This window comes from Schistocerca serialis, chromosome 5, assembly GCF_023864345.2.
Source record: "Schistocerca serialis cubense isolate TAMUIC-IGC-003099 chromosome 5, iqSchSeri2.2, whole genome shotgun sequence".
Classification (NCBI taxonomy): Eukaryota; Metazoa; Arthropoda; class Insecta; order Orthoptera; family Acrididae; genus Schistocerca; species Schistocerca serialis.
Genome location: NC_064642.1, coordinates 715,028,875 through 715,047,417, shown reverse-complemented (window position 1 = coordinate 715,047,417; position 18,543 = coordinate 715,028,875). Strand labels below are relative to the sequence as shown.

The 18,543-nt window shown below is 39.8% G+C and overlaps 1 protein-coding gene across 3 annotated transcripts in view; it reads right to left on the bottom strand.

The window, feature by feature from the left end:
- LOC126481002 (L-serine dehydratase/L-threonine deaminase-like) overlaps positions 1–18,543 on the bottom strand; it is an 86,795-nt gene that overhangs the window by 49,819 nt on the left and 18,433 nt on the right. For all 3 annotated transcript variants that reach the window (XM_050104451.1, XM_050104453.1, XM_050104452.1), the window contains exon 3: positions 7,611–7,778. In XM_050104451.1, coding sequence (XP_049960408.1) covers positions 7,611–7,778 — 168 coding nt within the window. The remainder of the gene's footprint in view (positions 1–7,610; positions 7,779–18,543) is intronic.

Sequence of the window (18,543 nt, the reverse complement as noted above, 5' to 3'; positions counted from 1 at the left end):
CAACTCGTACACATGGGTAATTTTGAATGGATACAAAGAAAGATGTTTCATAGGATTTTAGACACTGTGCTCACAGGTATATCCAACGTTCAGGCAATTCTCTGTGCACTACACATTTGCATACCACCACTCGTCTCCTCCTGCATTGCTGTGGCCAATGCTTCCACTGATGCAAATTAATTTGTTTCCTCCCTCTACAAGGTTGGACACCAAAAGAATCTGCCTTTTCGAATTTCTAAATCATTTTCTCCAGACCCACGGCAGTCATCGGACCAACACCTTTTTCCAGACCCTTCAGTGTCCAGAATTTCTGCAGAGCAAAGTGCGCACAAGTCATCATTCTTGTAATACAGCTTTACATGCAGAGCGTAACCCTGCATTGAGACAGTCATGGCGAAGTCGCAGATGCAAAAGTAGGAAAACCTGTGTACCCGGCGTGTTTATACCAACTTCAATTGGTCATGACAGGTGTTTTCATTTACGTGTTCTGACACATACAGCGCCATCTACTGATAAATTTTCACACTATTTTTCTTCTTCTGCCATATGTTTTCCCCCTTCTCCGATTATATTCCGTTGCAATTTGACGTCATTCTGACCAGTGGTGTTATTTCTACAGTGGTTTCAATATTTAACTTTAATTATAATCACCCTGTATACTGAAAAAGAATATTAGCACTGTGATGCTTTCATGCAGTACGAGACTGAACGAATAGTAATAAATTAGTTTGAAAATTAGTGACGAAAATTTTAATTTACTTTCACTCCACTTTAAAACAAAAGGATAAATGTTATACTGATTTGTAAAATGGCAAAATGCCTTGTGTCAGTAATGCTGCAATATGGAGTGTTCTGCTCCCACTCATTCCCTGGTACGCCCACGTATTTCTGTAAATAGACGCCAGTGCACTCTCGTGTAAATCGCCATTATTTATGCAACAGGTACATATTATATTCTACTTGCTTATAACACTATCAATGGTGCTTTGCAAGCTTTTCTTTTAGGAAATGTTTTATCTAAAATCTTCACTGTTTCATATTGAGTTTTCAAGTTAGGCACCAGATTGTCAATAATATACACACATCAAAAAAAGTTTTGCATCACTTCCATTCCGAGCGTTCCGGAATCTGTACCGGAAATTGGAATAGAGATCAAAATAAAAATCATTGTCGCCTTTTTATTCCTCAACATTGCATGTTGTACCACCGTACAGCGGGGCCTTCAGAGGTGGTGGTCCAAATTTCTGTACACACCGGTACCTCTAATACCCAGTAGCATGACCTCTTCCATTGATGCATGCCTGTATTTGTCATGGCATACTATCCACAAGTTCATGTAGGCACTGTTGCTCCAGATTTTCCCCCTCCTGAACCGCAATTTGGCGTAGATCCCTTAGAGTGTTTGGTGGGTCATGTCGTCCATAAGCAGCCCTTTTCAGTCTACCCCAGGCATGTTCGATAGGGGTCATGTCTGGAGAACATGCTGGCCACTCTAGTTGAGCGATTTCGTTATCCTGAAGGAAGTAATTCACAAGATGTGCACGATGGGGATGCAAATTGTCATCCATGAAGACGAATGCCTCAGCAATATGCTGCCGATTTGGTTGCACTAACAGTCAGAGGATGGCATTCATGTATCGTAGAGCAGTTACAGCTCCTTCCATGACCACCAGCGGTATACGTCGGCCCACATAATGTCACTCCAAAACAGCAGGGAACCTCCACCTTGCTGCACTGTCTACGGTGTTCAGCCTGACTGGGCTGCCTCCAAACATGTCTCCGATGATTTTCTGGTTGAAGGCATATGCGACACTCATCGGTGAAGAGAATGTGATGCCAATCCTGAGCAGTCCTTTCAGCATTTTGTTGGGCCCATATGTACCATGCCATAGTGTCATGGTTGCAAAGACAGACCCTGCCATGGATGTCGAGAGTGAAGTTGCGCATCATGCAGCCTATTACACACAGTTTGAGTCGTAACACAATGTCCTGTGGCTGCACAAAAAGCATTATTCAACATGGTGGTATTGCTGTCAGAGTTCCTCCGAGCCTTAATCCGTAGGTAGCGGTCATCCACTGCAGTAGTAGCCCTTAGGCGGCCTGAGCAAGGCATGTCATCGCCAGTTCCTGTCTCTCTATATCTCCTCCATGTCTGAATAACATCACTTTGGTTCACTCCGAGATGCCTGGGCAGTTCCCTTGTTGAGAGCCCTTCCTGGCACAGAGTAACAATGCAGATGCCATCAAAGCACGGTACTCATTGTCTATACATGGCTGAACTACAGACAACATGAGCCTTGTACCTCCTTCCTGGTGGAATGAATGGAACTGATTGGCTGTTGGACCCCCTCCGTCTAACAGGTGCTGCTCACGCGTGATTGTTTACATCCTTGGGCAGGTTTAGTGACGTCTCTGAACAATCAAAGGGACTGTGCCTGTGGTGCAATAACCACAGTCAATATCTATCTTCAGGAGTTCTGGGAACTGGGGTGATGCAAAACTTTTTTTGATGTGTGTATATTTACTTTGAATAAATCTGTTCCTCATTTCATCATGAAATGATTTCCTCTTCTTAGTGCACACTCTCTGAAATTCAGGATTGATATTAACTGTACTAACAACTTTGGATCAGGTGGAATAGCGTCTCAATTTTCGTAAAGATATTTTAAGACATTTAATAAGCTCTGAGTGTCTTTTGTCTGCAAAACATGGTCTAGAGGCTAGCGTTGTTGCCTCTGGATCATGGGCTCCCAGGTTCGATTCCCAGTTGGCTTGGGGATTTTCTCTGCCCAAGGACTGCATGCCTGTGTCGTCATCATAATCATCATCATCATCATCATCATCATCATCATCATCATCCGTAACAGTGACTAGATTGGACTGTGCAAAAAGTTGGACTGCGAAAAATTCGGACTTTGTACAGGTGCTGATGGCTGTGCAGTTGAGTGCTCCACAAACCAATCATCATCATCAGAGTGTCTTACCTCAACATCGAGGTAGTATTTTGAGTTTTAGTAATTTGCTTCTCTAGTCAACTGATGCCAACAACTGTTGCTAAATACAAGGGGTGGTTGAAAAGTTTCTAGCCTGAGATAGTTACCGTCATGTCTTACACAAACAATACCACTTACTTTTATGGTGACCCTTTGTGGTTATGCAAGTAAAAATTTTGCAGCTCCAGCTTCATTAGTTTTGCCACTAGAATGTGTTGTATACTGTAGTGTAAGCAAAATGGCAAATATTGAGAGAATCAAGAACCATGCTGTGATCGAATATCTTCATTTGAAAGGAATGACACCCAAGGAAACTGCGGAGGACACGGGGAATACACTTAAGGACAGTGAACCATCTTATGCAACAGTGAAAAACTGGGTGTCCGACTTCAAACGTGGAAGAGCGTGTGTGGAAGATGCACCAAGAGGCGAAAGGCCTGCCATTGTTGCCACTAATGAAACATTAACTGCAATTCACAACACAATTTTGCAGGATAGTCAAATAATGTTGCAGCACATTGAAACCACATTTGGAATCTGCCATGGGCGTGCTCATGACATTGTTGTGGATATTTTGGGAATGCAGAAAGTTTCATGTAGGTGGGTCCCAAAAGACTTGAATGCAGATCAGAGATGGGAGCGTGTGCAGTGTTGTGACGGAATCATCTGCCAATTTGAAGTGGATGAAAATGGTTTTCTTGAAACGTACATAACAATGGACGAAACATGGGTTTACTACTTTGATCCTGTGACAAAAAAAATAGTCAAACCAATGGAAACATCTTTCATCCCCTACCCCAAAAAAACACCAGGTGCAAAGATCAGCCAGTAAGGTGGTGGCATTGGTCTTCTAGGATGCAGAAGGTGTAATTTTGGTGGATTACTTGCAAAAGGATGTAACTATCAATGCATCCTACAACTGAATCCCCCTGTGCCATTTGAGAGAAGAGATAAAGAAAAAACGGCGCAGAAAATTGGGGCGTGGAGTTCTTTTGCATTAGGACAATGCACTGGCGCACAAAGCCCTCGCAACACTGGAAACTCTGCCTGACTGCGGGAACAAATTGTTATGTTGTCCGCCATATTCTCCAGATTTGGCTCCATAAGACTTTTCTCTTTTCCCAAACCTACAAAAAGACCTCAAAAGATGATGATTTGACAACGATGATGCAGTGACTGATGATGTGAATGCTTGGTTGGGCTCAAAATCAAAGACCTTTCATTTGAATGGTTTGCAGAAATTATCCGAGTGTGCCCGCAAGTGAATTAGTGTACACGGGTATTGTATTGAAAAGTAAATTGGTATTATGAAATTTCTGTCATTATTATTTGTTAGGCTAGAAACTTTTTGACCCCCCCCCCCCCCCTTAGATGCCATGATTAAACACCTAAATGATATCTCATAATCCTAAACACTGCATACCACAGAAAATGTTTCTGCTGACAAATTTAACTTACTGGCAGTTTTAACAGCAATGGCAAGCTAATTCAAGTGAGCTGCAATTGGTATTGCAGTGTCAACTTAAGCATTCCAATGGGTATCACACATGAAATATAAAGATCTTCCAACACACTGTTTCAGAATTTCCTAGAGTTCTAGACCGCTACTGAACTGGTTGTAAAAAAAGTTGAATCTGTTCGAATAAAGTACCTGCTTCATGGCAATGCTCACCTGCTTGTATTCCACATAAGCCTACAAAAAGCACATGGAGAAACATTTTACAAGAGCATTTCACTGAAGAAAATGTGTTTGAGCTCCTTTACACGACTCTCATATGTTATTTCTGCTATCATAACCTTGTCCACGGCATTCACTAATAGGAACTGAGTGTTTCACAAGTGTTGATTGAATTAAATGTGCAATAGCTATTCTCATTTCCTGATTACAATCTATGTATTCCAAAAAACATTCATTTATTTCATATTTATCAGTTTCCTTATTGAAGTAAATATAATGCAAGATGACTGTTGTTTGCTCAGTATGATTTGAATCAGAAACTGCAGCAACAGTAACTGAATAATACTTCTTGTTTTCTCTTTGTTCCAAGATGGCACCACTGACACAATGGGGACAACTAGAAATAAATTCATTCTGAGTATCACATGACAGATAATGTACACGTAGTAAATTCTTTCCAGATTCTTTTTGGGCTCTAACTTTGCTAATATGTTGCAACACAGTAAGTACAAGAGTTCAAATATTCAGAGGAAATTTCCATTATTTGGATCTGTAATTTTCAGAGCTGAATCTCTGAATGCCAATCCTCTATGACCAAGAAATTTTGTCACATCAATTAATATGATACCTCCAATGCAAGTTGGTATTTACAGACGAAAAAAGAACGTTACCTCTACACTACAGAGCATCAACATACTTCTTTCATTTCCTTTCATTTCTTCATTTTCATGATTCTTCTAGGACAAGTTTTTACAAATACAAATACTTTGTTTTATGTTTACTCTTCAATGCAAAATAGAAAGTATACTCATTTTTCATGTAAATCACCTTCTGATGGAATCAGAAATGCCCTACTCCCGAATGTTGTTGGTGAACTTACCAAATTAGTACGACATTTTACAGCTGCTGATGTTCAAATCTGTTGGGGAAATTTTCTAATAGGATTTCCAACAACCTTCACAGAAAGCACTTTTTTGACTCCATCACAATGTGCTTTAGTGCACAATATCAAAAGAAAATATAGTGCAATCAAAATTAAAAATGAAATAAAACTGTTGGCAGCTGGGGGCTATATAACTCATAAAATGGAAGTCAAAAAAAATGGTTATGCTGGTGCTGTGGTAATGTTCTTTTATTTATTACAATCCACAGAATTTATACTACAGTAGCAGCCTGGTATTTGCCAACTTGGCTCCATGGCGGATCCAAATTTTTGATAGACTTGGGCCCCCCGTGACTTTGTTTGGGACTGGATTGAGCGTTTATTGGTAGGGAGAAAGCAATATGTTATCTTGTATCAAGAGTCATCCACAGATGTAGAAATAACTTCAAGCATATCTCAGAGAAGGGTGTTGGGGGCCCGTCAAGTTTATGTTGTGCAGCCTGGGGCAAATAAAGGTGGCCTGGACAGCTGGCTACATTAATGGAGGAGAAAATGACCTACAGTTACTTCCAACAGGATGGAGCAACTGCCCATAGAACCAGCTGAACCTTGGAGGACCTTTACACAATCTTCACACCTGACAGAATTGTTAGCAGTGGCCAGTCTGGTCACAGCCTTAGATGGCCACCTGGGTCACCTGACCTGTCAGAGTGCGATTACTTTGTGTAGGGAGCCCTCAAGCTCTCATAGTCTTCAAGAACTGGAGCAGAACATTTCTGGATGAGACTGTAGCAGTTCCAGCAGTCCAGTTTTGATCCGCCTTCAGCAACTTGCTGACCAGGGCCCAAAAGTGCCAAGAGATGAATGCTGGCCACTTTCGACACCTGCTATAGTCAGATTAGTAGTGTATTTCCTTTCCTCTGCTGTTTTTTTTTTTTTTTTTTTTTGTACCCTAGAGCTCTGTTCTTGTGACCACTTTTATTAGCTTCACCTTGTACATCTGGCAGTTAGTTTTGATAATAGACTCAGACTTATTGCAGCTGATGAAGTTAAATATAATGAAGTGCTATCTCAAAAAAGCTACACAAATATCCGGTCTAGGCTCGACAAGATTTCAAATTGGGCAAATTTTAAACGTTCAGAAATGTAAAGTTGTGCACTTCACAAAATGAATATATTGTATGAAATCACCTATAAACATCTGTTGGTCTGTCATCATTTTGTATGGTTGGAAACTTGATTCACAGGGTAGGGTGCACTGTGGCAAGCAATGAGACATACGAAGCTGCAGCACAATGCTAATTTCAATGCAGGGACTTGGAGAAAATTACATTTGCAACATTTACTGGAGTCTTGACTGTAGAGGAATGAGAATAAATCGAGATATGTAAAATGATTCATTTCGAGCATCGGGTTATAATCAGAGATTGGACAGTGACAATGGAACCAATGTTTTAAAATATTGGCTTGACACCAAAACCACAATGCTAACTACTTACAGGCGTCGCCCCCCCCCCTCCCCCCCACCTTCTTGCCAAGTATGATTTACATCACAACATACATCCTCCACCACCCTGTACCTACCGAGCGAGGTGGCGCAGTGGTTAGCACACTGGACTCGCATTCGGGAGGACGACGGTTCAATCCCGTCTCCGGCCATCCTGATTTAGGTTTTCCGTGATTTCCCTAAATCGCTTCAGGCAAATGCCGGGATGGTTCCTTTGAAAGGGCACGGCCGATTTCCTTCCTCATCCTTCCCTCACCCGAGCTTGCGCTCCGTCTCTAATGACCTCGTTGTCGACGGGACGTTAAACACTAATCTCCTCCTCCTCCACCCTGTACCTAGGGGCACTTACGGCATAAGCCAAATGAAATATGGAGCCTTGAAAGATAAGGAGGGAATTTATTACTGTATTTCATCCACAAATTATAGGAAGCATGACTGAAAGTTTTGCAACTACTGTAGAACTGTTACTATAAAGTACCTGATTGAAATTTGAGGGAAATCAATTAGGATTACTGGAGCACAGAAAGAAATACTGTCTATATTACTCACAATGACTGTGGCACCTTTCTCCTGGATTCTCGAAATCATTCTCTGGGTGGTTGTTTGTGGAACCACAACGGTGCAGGGTACTGAGAGCAGTCGGGCAGCTTCTGCTGTAGCCAGGCCAGCATTTCCTCCTGAACAGCTGAGCAGATGGGTGCACCCATTCTCCACTGCCTGTAAAATAGGGATGATACAACACACATATCGTAATTAAAACTTTAAGTTTTTCTAAATCATTAGTGTCAAATTGGTTGTGTCAATATTTCCAAATTCTGGAAATGAATAGAGCTAGCATATGGTGCAATACAGTATAATATCTGGCAGCCTATGTAAAATAATCTGTTTGGATTTGTAATTTGATTCATATAGTGCAACATTCATTCTGTATTATCAAACAAAACAGTTGAATGTTTCGCTCTATTAAAACAGTTATTTACCAATACAAAATATTTGTACATCTATTAAACGTACTGTGGGGTCAGAAGTAGGCATCTGAGTTAGGTGTGTGAATGCTTCTATATCAACAGCAGCTTTATTTGTTAGTGCAGAAGCTCTCGGGGACAGGAAGTTATTAACGAGACACTACATAAAAATTAGTATTACAGATTTCCTTTGAGTCCACTGATAACTATAACAAAATACAGGCATATTATACAATGAAGTATGAAATGAAGGACTAGCCTCAGATTAGCTTGTTGCAACCATTGGCTTGCAGATGAGATGTCTCTGGAATAAATTGAGCAGAACACAATAATTTACAACTAGCTATTACCCAACCACACTTTGCTGTGGCTCGGTCTTTTTAAATGAAAAAGAAAGAAATGATAAATCACTCGTTTCTAATATGTATGGGAACTGGATATATATGCCCTAACCTCCTTCTCTCCCTGTCTGTGTCCATCTATCGCTCATAAATTCAGATTCTGTAGCAGTATTCTAATCATAAACCAACAACCAATAAATACAACTTCCATGGGACACAGCATCTCCGAGGCAGTGACGAAGTGGGGATTATCCTATACAACTATTTCACACGTGTACCGTCAATATCAGGAATCCGGTAAAACATCTAATCTCCGATATTGCTGTGGCCGGAAAAAGATTCTGGCAGAACAGGACCAACAATGACTGAAGAGAACCATTCAATGTGACAGAAGTGCAACCCTTCTGCAAATTGCTGCAGATTTCAATGCTGAGTCATCAACAAGTGTCAGCGCGCTAACCATTCAACGAAAATATCATCAATATGGGCTTTTGTAGCCGAAGGCCCACTTATGTACCGTGGATGACTGCATGACACAAAGCTTTACGTCTCGCCTGTGCCTGGCAACACTGACATTGGACTGTTGATGGCTAGAAACAAGTTGCCTGGTCGGATGAGTCACATTTTGAATTTTACAGAGCGATTGAACATGTATGAGTATGGAGACAACCTCACGAATCCACTGACGCTGCATGTCAGCAGGGGATTGTTGAAGCTGGTGGACACTCTGTAATGGTGTCAGGTGTGTGTAGTTGGAGTGATATGGGACCCTGATACGTCTACATACGACTGACAGGTGATACATATGTAAGCATCCAGTCTGATCACCTGCATCCATCCATATCCATTGTGTATTCCGACAGATGTGGGCAATTCCAGCAGGACAATGCGACACCCCACACGTCCAGACTTGCAACAGAGCTACTCCAGGAATACTCTTCTGGGTTTAAAAACTTCTGCTGGCCACCAAACTCCCCAGACATGAACATTACTGAGCAATCTGGGATGTCTTGCAACATGCTGTTCAGAAGAGATCTCTCCTCCCACCTCTCTGTACTCTTATGGATTTATGGACAGCCCAGCAGGATTCTTTGGTGTCAGTTCCCTCCACCACTACTTCAAACATTTATTACACTAGCGTGTAAAAATCTGAAGTAAATTGGAAAGATACATTTTTGAGATATTTTGGTAAGAATGTTTTCCCTTTGTATATTATTTACATATATTTATATATTATATGTATTACAAATACACATATATTAATGAATTAGGACCTAAAAATATGCCTGTGTTAGAATTGAATATTGTATCAAAACTGCAAAGCAATCAGTCAAGTTCTATTGGTGATTATGGATTTTGAACAAACCCAGCATTTGCATTTCTATAAAATTTCCCCTTTTTATTACATGTAAATTGCATATATACCAGATGATGTTCCAGTAGGTGTGTAAAAAACACACACTTTACACTTTAGTATTCAAATGCAATGTTGTGTCAGAATTTCAAAGCAGTCCATGAGGAACTTTTGGAGATTTGAGAAACTAATACGTACATTTGTACGTGAACAGAACACACAGACATTCCTGATCACAGTTCTCTGAAAGTTTTTGACAAATTGCTTTGAGATTTTGAAACAATGTTCCATTTGTATTCACACATTTTTTTAAATATATGCAATACATAAATTTATATAAATTTAACAACAGGGAACTGTTGCAGAAAAAAACAAATCTCAGAAAGTCTCTCTCTCTCTCTCTCTCTCTCTCTCTCTCTCTCTCTCTCTCTCTCTCTAAGATACGTCAGGTCTAGTATTAGTACTGATATATGGCAGACATCCCACAAGTTCTTGACATGACACTTTAACTGTGTTGTCCTGCTCATTCCAAACCTTTACCCTACCTTCCATCGGTGTTCGAACAGCAGTACAGGCAAACGTATCAAAGCATTTCAGCATATCTGCAATATAACCTTTCTGGTCAAGTTTTAAACTATCTTCCTCCCATTTCCTAGTTATACGAGGGTTGGAACTTAAATTGTGCTAATTATTTATTCACAACTGATACAAAAGTGTTACCGGTACATGTCTGCACCTGTTACTGTCCTTCAAAGTAGTCACCAGCATTGTGTAGAACCCGTTGCCAGCGATGTGGAAGGCGTAGTATACTGTTAGCAGAGCCTATTCTGTTGATGGTGCGAATGGAGCAATTTACTGCCTGTCAAATCTCTGGAACAATTCTGAAGCAAATGCCATGAAGTGGTTCCTTCATCTTTAGAATCAAATCAAAGTCACAAGGACTTAAGTCTGGGGTGTATGGTGGATGCTACAGTACTTCCCAGTCCCATTGACCAAACAGAGCAGCCACAGCTCATGCTGTATGCGCCCGTGCATTGTTGTGCAAAATGAAGGGTGGATTGTGCAGAAAGTGTTGCTGCTTCTTTCGCAAAGCTGGTCACAGGTGACGCTCCAAAAACAAACAGTACTACGACTTAAGTCATTGTGACTTTGATTTGATTCCGCAGATGAAGGAACAACTTCGTGGCATTCGCTTCAGAACTGTTCCAGAGATTCGACAGGCAGTAGACCGTTCCATTCGCACCATCAACAGAACAGGCTCTGCTAACGGTATACTATGCCTTCCACATCGCTGGCAACAGGTTCTACACAATGCTAGTGACTACTTTGAAGGACAGTAACAGGTGCAAACATGTAACTCTTTTGTATCAGTTGTGAATAAATAGTTACCACTATGTAAGTTCCAACCCTCACACACATACATAGACAGGACTTGGTTCTCCTACTAGATCTTCAACTTCAAAATGCTCAGATAATCCCTGTTAAAATTTTCTTTCATCACATGGAATTATGAGGTATTGATACATCGAAAATCGAGATATCACAATAACCAAATTCGAGAAACCGATACACAAAAATTTGCTGTATAGAAATTCAACATACAGATTATATTTCAAAACTTGAAATCCCAAAATCAGACAGATCGATTTCATAATTTAACTATACAAGATACAGTATACCAATATCTCCTGTCCATGTATCTGCATTTTGAAATTAAGTGCATCGGTATATCTAATTACAATGCATAGGAATTTAGGACACATATATGCCAGAATTCGAGGTATCAGTATATAAATGTTGAAAAGAAACCATCCTAAAGAGAAATCACTACACAGGACTCGAGACACAGACAACTCGAAAATAAATTTGTCAATATTCGGTAGGTTTGGTCGCCTGAATTTGAGATATTGATGAACAGAAAATATACTTTTGATAGATCAAATGTGGAGTCACCAATGAACAGAGCTTTTAGTTGCTGTTACTGGGAACTTCTACATCTCGAGAGACTTAACTTCAATCAATTGATACGCTGAAATTCGAGAGATCGATATACTAAAACACATTATGTCGGTGTATCTAAACTCAAGACAACAAATAGTTTCAATATTCGATGTATTGTTGTTTGTGATATCTCTCAATTTGACGTACTGAAATTGAAGGTCACAATAGTCGATACACCAAATTTTGAGATGTTGATATGTAGAAATTTGTTCATTATACTGCAACATATTGATGTATCTATATACATCAATATCGCATTGTTCTATACATTTGTATATATTGAATACTGAGATTATAAGGTTTGATGTACCGAAGTTCCTTACATCGATATGCTGATACAACAGCTACAACAAGAGCTGAGATAGGCCCAATGGTCTACCTAGAAACTCATCGCCATTTGGAACTTCCATTACGGTTGAGAACTCACCATCATTTTATCAGTTACAACAACCAACAAATCCTTGTTAAGAAACAATTGACTTTCAAGGCTGTCAGTAAGCATGTTATTTAATCTCTCACTGTCTCAATTGTAAATAATTCCGCACGTGAAATAAATTTGGATTTCATGTTTTCAACATCTTTAGGTTTGAAATCAAAGTTTAAATCTTTTGTAAACTCTTGTTGCTACTGCTGTGGAGGCCAAGTTGCCACTGTTGTTATGGTAGGCCAAGTTTGTGAGTTCGTGAAGTGGCTTTTGGTGCAATACAACGATAAGACAATTTCCCCCTGCCACTATTACACAACTATGCCCCAGGGTCAGGTAACAGGATAGGAAAATGAAGGTTCTACAAAATTCCAACAAATTAGTAACAGTCACACAAAAGAGTTAACTTATCTTTGTGACTTGTTGAATAATGAAGTCTGCAACACTGCATGTAACATAACACTAAAAAAGCCCCTAAATAGGTAAGTGCAAATAATCGTAGGTAAACTTCACAGTACACAGCAAATGTAATTTACGACAACTGTCTGTTCACTTCTAAGAGATCACTAAACAATGTTTCCTGCCTAAGTCAGCCCTGGAGGATGATCTGTAACCAAGTGGGCGAGAGCTGCTCTTCTGTCTTCTAAGTAGGCTTCTGTCCGTCGTCGTCCGGTCATTGGCGAATTGCACTCAGTCAGCAATTGGATGAAGCAAAGTTGTTATCTCCATCCTCAGCACTGCAAGAGAAGTCATTATCTTCATCCTCAGTGCCGCCCATGGCGCTGGTGGAACTTGCACAAGTTAAGAGTCCCTATGGCACTGGCACCAGCAGTTGAAGAGGCTTTTCCAGCAGCCACTGGGGGAACAAGGTGCAACCAACTGCAGACTGTGGGACATATTGGAACAAATGATGCCTGTCGCCTGGGCTCCAAAGTGATACTTCGATCATTCCGGCGATTGGCAGAGAAGGTTGAGAGGACCAGTGTTGTGCATGGAGTTTCTACAAAGCTCACAATTTGCAGCAGTGTCCCCAGAACTCATCGTGGCACATTGGTTTTGTATCGGGTGGAAGGACTTCAAAGGTTCTGTGGCACACTAGTCTGCGAGTTCCTGCACTTGCAATATAGGCTTGAGAACTGAAACGTCCCCCTAAATGGGTCACGTGTGCACTACACATCAGAGGGTGCTACTCAGGTAGCTGACCACATGTGGGGTGCACATAAGGTTTTTTTTTTTTTTTTTTTTTTTTTTTAATTAACTGACTCCCCATTCAACCCTAATAACAATAGCTGTAGGAAACCCAGAAGTATCAGTGTAAGACCTATGGAAATGCCCACCTCAAGTGAGAGTATTAAAGTCCTAATAATTAACTGCCAAAACATTTGCAACAAAGTGCCAAATTTTGAAGCACTCCTGAAAAGCAGGGAAGCTCACGTAATACTGGCTGAAACCTGAAATTGATAGTGACATTTTTTGTGGAAATTTTAAGTGTATACTGAAAGGATGCACAAATGGGAGGTTGTGTATTTGTTGCAGTAGACTAGAAACTCAAATCCACAGAAATAGAAACTGAAGCTGCATGTGAAATTGTGTGGTCAAGACTTAATATCAGGGGTGGGCATAAAATGATATTTGATACTTCTGTTGCCCACCAGATTCATTTCCTGATGTGACTGAAAACTTTAGAGAAAACCCCAGTTCACTTGTATGTAAGTTGCCAACTCATTCTGTAATCATCAGTGGAGATTTTAATCATCCACCAATTAATTGGGAAAATTACAGTTTTGTTAGCGATGGGCACGATGAGACAGCCTATTAAACATTACTAAATGCCTTCTCTGGAAACTACGACAGCAGATAGCTAGGAATCCCACTCATGATGGAAACAGATTGAATCTAATGGCAACAAATAGAGCTGACCTCTGTCACATATTTAATGAGTCCACAAATCAAGTTACTGTCCCTAATAGAGTCAAATATGAAACTGCGAAACCACTGCTTGAAAAATGTGATAAGCTGAAGTTTTCAACTACAGCCAATTTCACTGTTAACAAGTCTCTCTAAAATCCTAGAGAAACTAATGTTCAAGAGAATCATTGATCATCTTAATAAAAATCAGTTTAGATTCCAAAAGGGCACTTCAACTGAGAATGCCGTTTTCTCATCTGTCAACCAACTCCTTGAATCCATAAACAATAAAATGTCACCAGTTGGTATCTTCTATGATCTGTCTAAAGCATTCGACTGTATAGATCACAAAATTCTATTTACAAAGGTGGAGCACTATTGATTAAATGGTGTAATAAAGATGTGACTAGAGTCATAACTAGACGACAGAAGCAAAAGGTAGTACTGAACAATTCTGCAATGGCACCTGCCTGCTGTGACTGTGGTACAGTAAAATGTGGATCGCCACAGGGCTCGGTGCTTGGTCCCTAACTTTTACTCATCTTTATCAATGATATGTTATGCCTTAAAATACAAAAAGCACACTTCACCATCTTTGCTGATGACACAACTATTATGTCTGACAGAACACCCAACTGCAGTCTAGACAACGCTGCGACCACTGTATTCCAAGAAACTCCCGATTGGTTCACTTTAAATGGTCAGTCACTCGATGATAACAAGACTCAATTCATTCAGTTTCAAAAATCTAATCAAAGACGGGAAAATATTGAAATAAAATGTGGTGATAAAGAAATATTGAGAGATGAGTCTTCCAAATTCCTGGGATTGCACAAACAACACTCTAAACTGGTAAATTCACATCAACAACCTATTTCAAAGACTAAATTCAGCAGCATTTGCCATTCACTCAATTTCATCTGTTTGTGACTTGGAAACAATTAAAGCTGCATAGCTAGGCTATTTCCGTTCACTTATGACATATTGCATCATATTTTGGGGTAACCAGTCACAGGCAAACAAAGTCTTTATTGCACAGAAAATCATCAGAATTATGGCTAGAGTGCACCCCAAATGCTCTTGCAGAAACTTATTCAAACAGTTTGGGATCCTCACCATGTCAAGGATCCTCACCATGCCATCTCAGTACATTTTTTCACTAATTTGCTTTGTGAAGAATGATCATACAATTTACAAAACAAGCAATGAATACCATGATACCTGAGGTAAACATGATCTTCACAAGGATATAAAAAATCTCAGCATGGTTAAGAATGGAGTACATTATTCAAGCATAAAAGTAAACAATAAGCTTCCATTTCTTGTTAAATCAGTCATTGGGGATATGAGCAAATTCAGAAAAACAACCGAAACCTTATCTTTTGAATAGTTCTTTCTGTTCTTTTCAGGAGTTTTTTGACACTGTGTAACAATTAGTACAATATGTTTAATTTTAACCATTCCTACAAGAACTGTCTATGTGGCACTGGCATATAAATTCATGACAGAATGCTTTTTATATATATTAGAATGTAAGACTTATAATTAGTTTGTGTAATCATTACTACTATTACAAATTGTGTTGTTTAAATACTTGAACCTCATGTATCTGTTTATATATGATTTAGTTTGTAAGTCTCATGACCATTTAGATATGGTTATTTCTGAAATAATCTGACACGTTCTACATCCTAGCAATATGCTTGCATCAAGGATCTGTGGAACACAAAAATAAATAAATAAATAAAATGAGGATGTCCACATCAAAACTGGTGTCAGTGACTATGATGCGGTTGTGGCAACAATGATTACCAAAGTAGTAACCCATATATAAAATCGTATCTCAATGAGGAACTTGAAACTTTCACTGTGTTACTTGATCTCTGTGCCTCTTTTTCTAGCTAGATCGCTGTATTCTTGTTTTGTAACATTAATGTTACTTTGTGGGTTTCTATTTTGTGACCTCTCATATTCGATCATTACTGTTAAATGACCTTTTATTTTCAGTCATTTGTCTTTGTTTCATTTACCATTTATAACTAATGGATCAGCCATATTTGAAAATTTTTGATAGGTACTCTTCAATGATTAATAGAGATAATGAAACTAGAACAAGTACTCAAAAATATGAAAGGTTGGAAATCTCAGAAACGCACAGAAAAAATTTAGAATTAAAAAACATACAACACTAAATACAAAAAAATCTTTGTTAAACTTGTTTTACAAATTTTGTACTTACCAAAAGAACATAAACGCCATTGCTACACAATTTCTCATTTTTTAAAAACGAAAAGAGAAATCTTAATAAATTGTTAAAGTATATAATTACTATATCTGAAGAATGTATACTGGAATGCTGCAACTCTAATAGACATTATTGCAATAATGGAAAATCCGGGAAGGAAGGAAGAGAGGGAAGGAGATTTGTGTTCAATTTCCCATCAACTGTGAGACACTTAGAGAGAAAGCACAAGCTTGGGGGGAAGACAGGATGGAAAAGGAAATCAGCTATGCCCTTTTAAAGAGATCATCCCAGCACTTGCTTTAAGCAATTTAGGGAAACCGTGGAAAACTTAACTATAAATGGCCAGATGAGAATGTGAACCACTGCCCTACTGAATGGAAATCCAGTGTCCTAACAACTGCACCACCTCACTTGGTAGACCTGAAAGAGGAGTTGGGTAAGGAGGTCCCATATCACCATCCTCCAGATCATCATTCTTTAAGGCCCTGGATTAAGTTTACAGACCCTTAGCCCGTGAAAATGAAGAAGCGATAAATATCTTAACCACTTTCATTCTCTTAACAAAACTGTATTATTTGCCTCCAATGCAGATAAATTTCACCAATGAATGAAATAACTTATTAGAAGAAATCTGGAAATAGACAACACATTTTACTAGTTAACAATGAAGTTATGGGACCAACTGATGACTTTTGTTACTTAGGGCAGTTGAGGTCAGTAACTAGATGGACAGTTGCAGAGAAGTGTACTGGTGAACAGATGTGCAACTGACTGTGCCCAGATGAACAAATGGGCTACCAACAGTGTTTCACCATTCAGTGAACGTCGCTGTCTATGGGTCTCCACAGCATGTGCGTGGTTTATGCACACATGCTGACTGTGGTGACAAAAGGCCAGAATTTGCATGCCAGTACTGCAACTGGACACCCACTCATTGGCAACACATGGACTTTACAGATGACCCACAATTTATGCTACAGTGGTATGAAAATTCTAACAGCAAACACCCTGCAACAATCGTCGGGGTAGTCCATGCTGGAGGGAGGAATGTTATAGTCTGGGATACGTTTTTGTGGCATTCCCTGGGTGATCACGTAATTCTGGAAGGCACAATGGATCAACACAAGTATACATCTATCCCTGGGGACCAGGTCCACCCGTGCATACGGTTTGTTTTTCCTTGGCACGATGGCATCTACCAGCAGGACAATGCAACATGTGAAACACCTCTCGGTATACATGGGTGGTTTGAAGAGCACCAGGACAAGTTTACTGTAATCCCCTGGCCATGAAACTCCTTAAATTGAAACCCAAACAAGAATCTATGGGACCACCTTGATTAGGCTACATGCTATGGATCTTCAGCTGAGAAACCTACTGCAGCTGGCCACGGGACTGGAGTCAGCATAGCTCCATGTCCCTGTTGGTAACTTCCACAACCTCACTGACTCTCTTCCTGCTTGCCTCACATCTGTCCATGTTGCAAAAAGGTGTTTGTCCGGGCTTTTGATAAGCAGTCGCCTTGTTGTTGTTGTTGTTGTTGTTGTTGTTGTGGTCTTCAGTCCTGAGGCTGGTTTGATGCAGCTCTCCATGCTACTCTATCCTGTGCAAGCTTCTTCATCTCCCAGTACCTACTGCAACCTACATCATCCTGAATCTGTTTAGTGTATTCATCTCTTGGCCTCCCTCTACGATTTTTATCCTCCACGCTGCCCTCCAATACTAAACTGGTGATCCCTTGATGCCTCAGAATATGTCCTACCAACCGATCCCTTCTTCTAGTCAAGTTGTGCCACAAATTTCTCTTCTCTCCAGTTCTATTCAATACCTCCTCATTAGTTAAGTGATCTACCCATCTAATCTTCAGCGTTCTTCTGCAGCACCACATTTCAAAAGCTTCTATTATCTTCTTGTCTAAACTGTTTATTGTCCACGTTTCACTTCCATACATGGCTACACTCCATACAAATACTTTCAGAAACGACTTCCTGACACTTAAATCTGTACTCGATGTTAACAAATTTCTCTTCTTCAGAAACGCTTTCCTTGCCATTGCCAGTCTACATTTTATATCCTCTCTACTTCATCCATCATCAGTTATTTTGCTGCTCAAATAGCAAAACTCATTTACTACTTTAAGCGTCTCATTTCCTAATATAATTCCTGCAGCATCACCCGATTTAATTCAACTACATTCCATTATCCTCGTTTTGCTTTTGTTCATGTTAATCTTATATCCTCCTT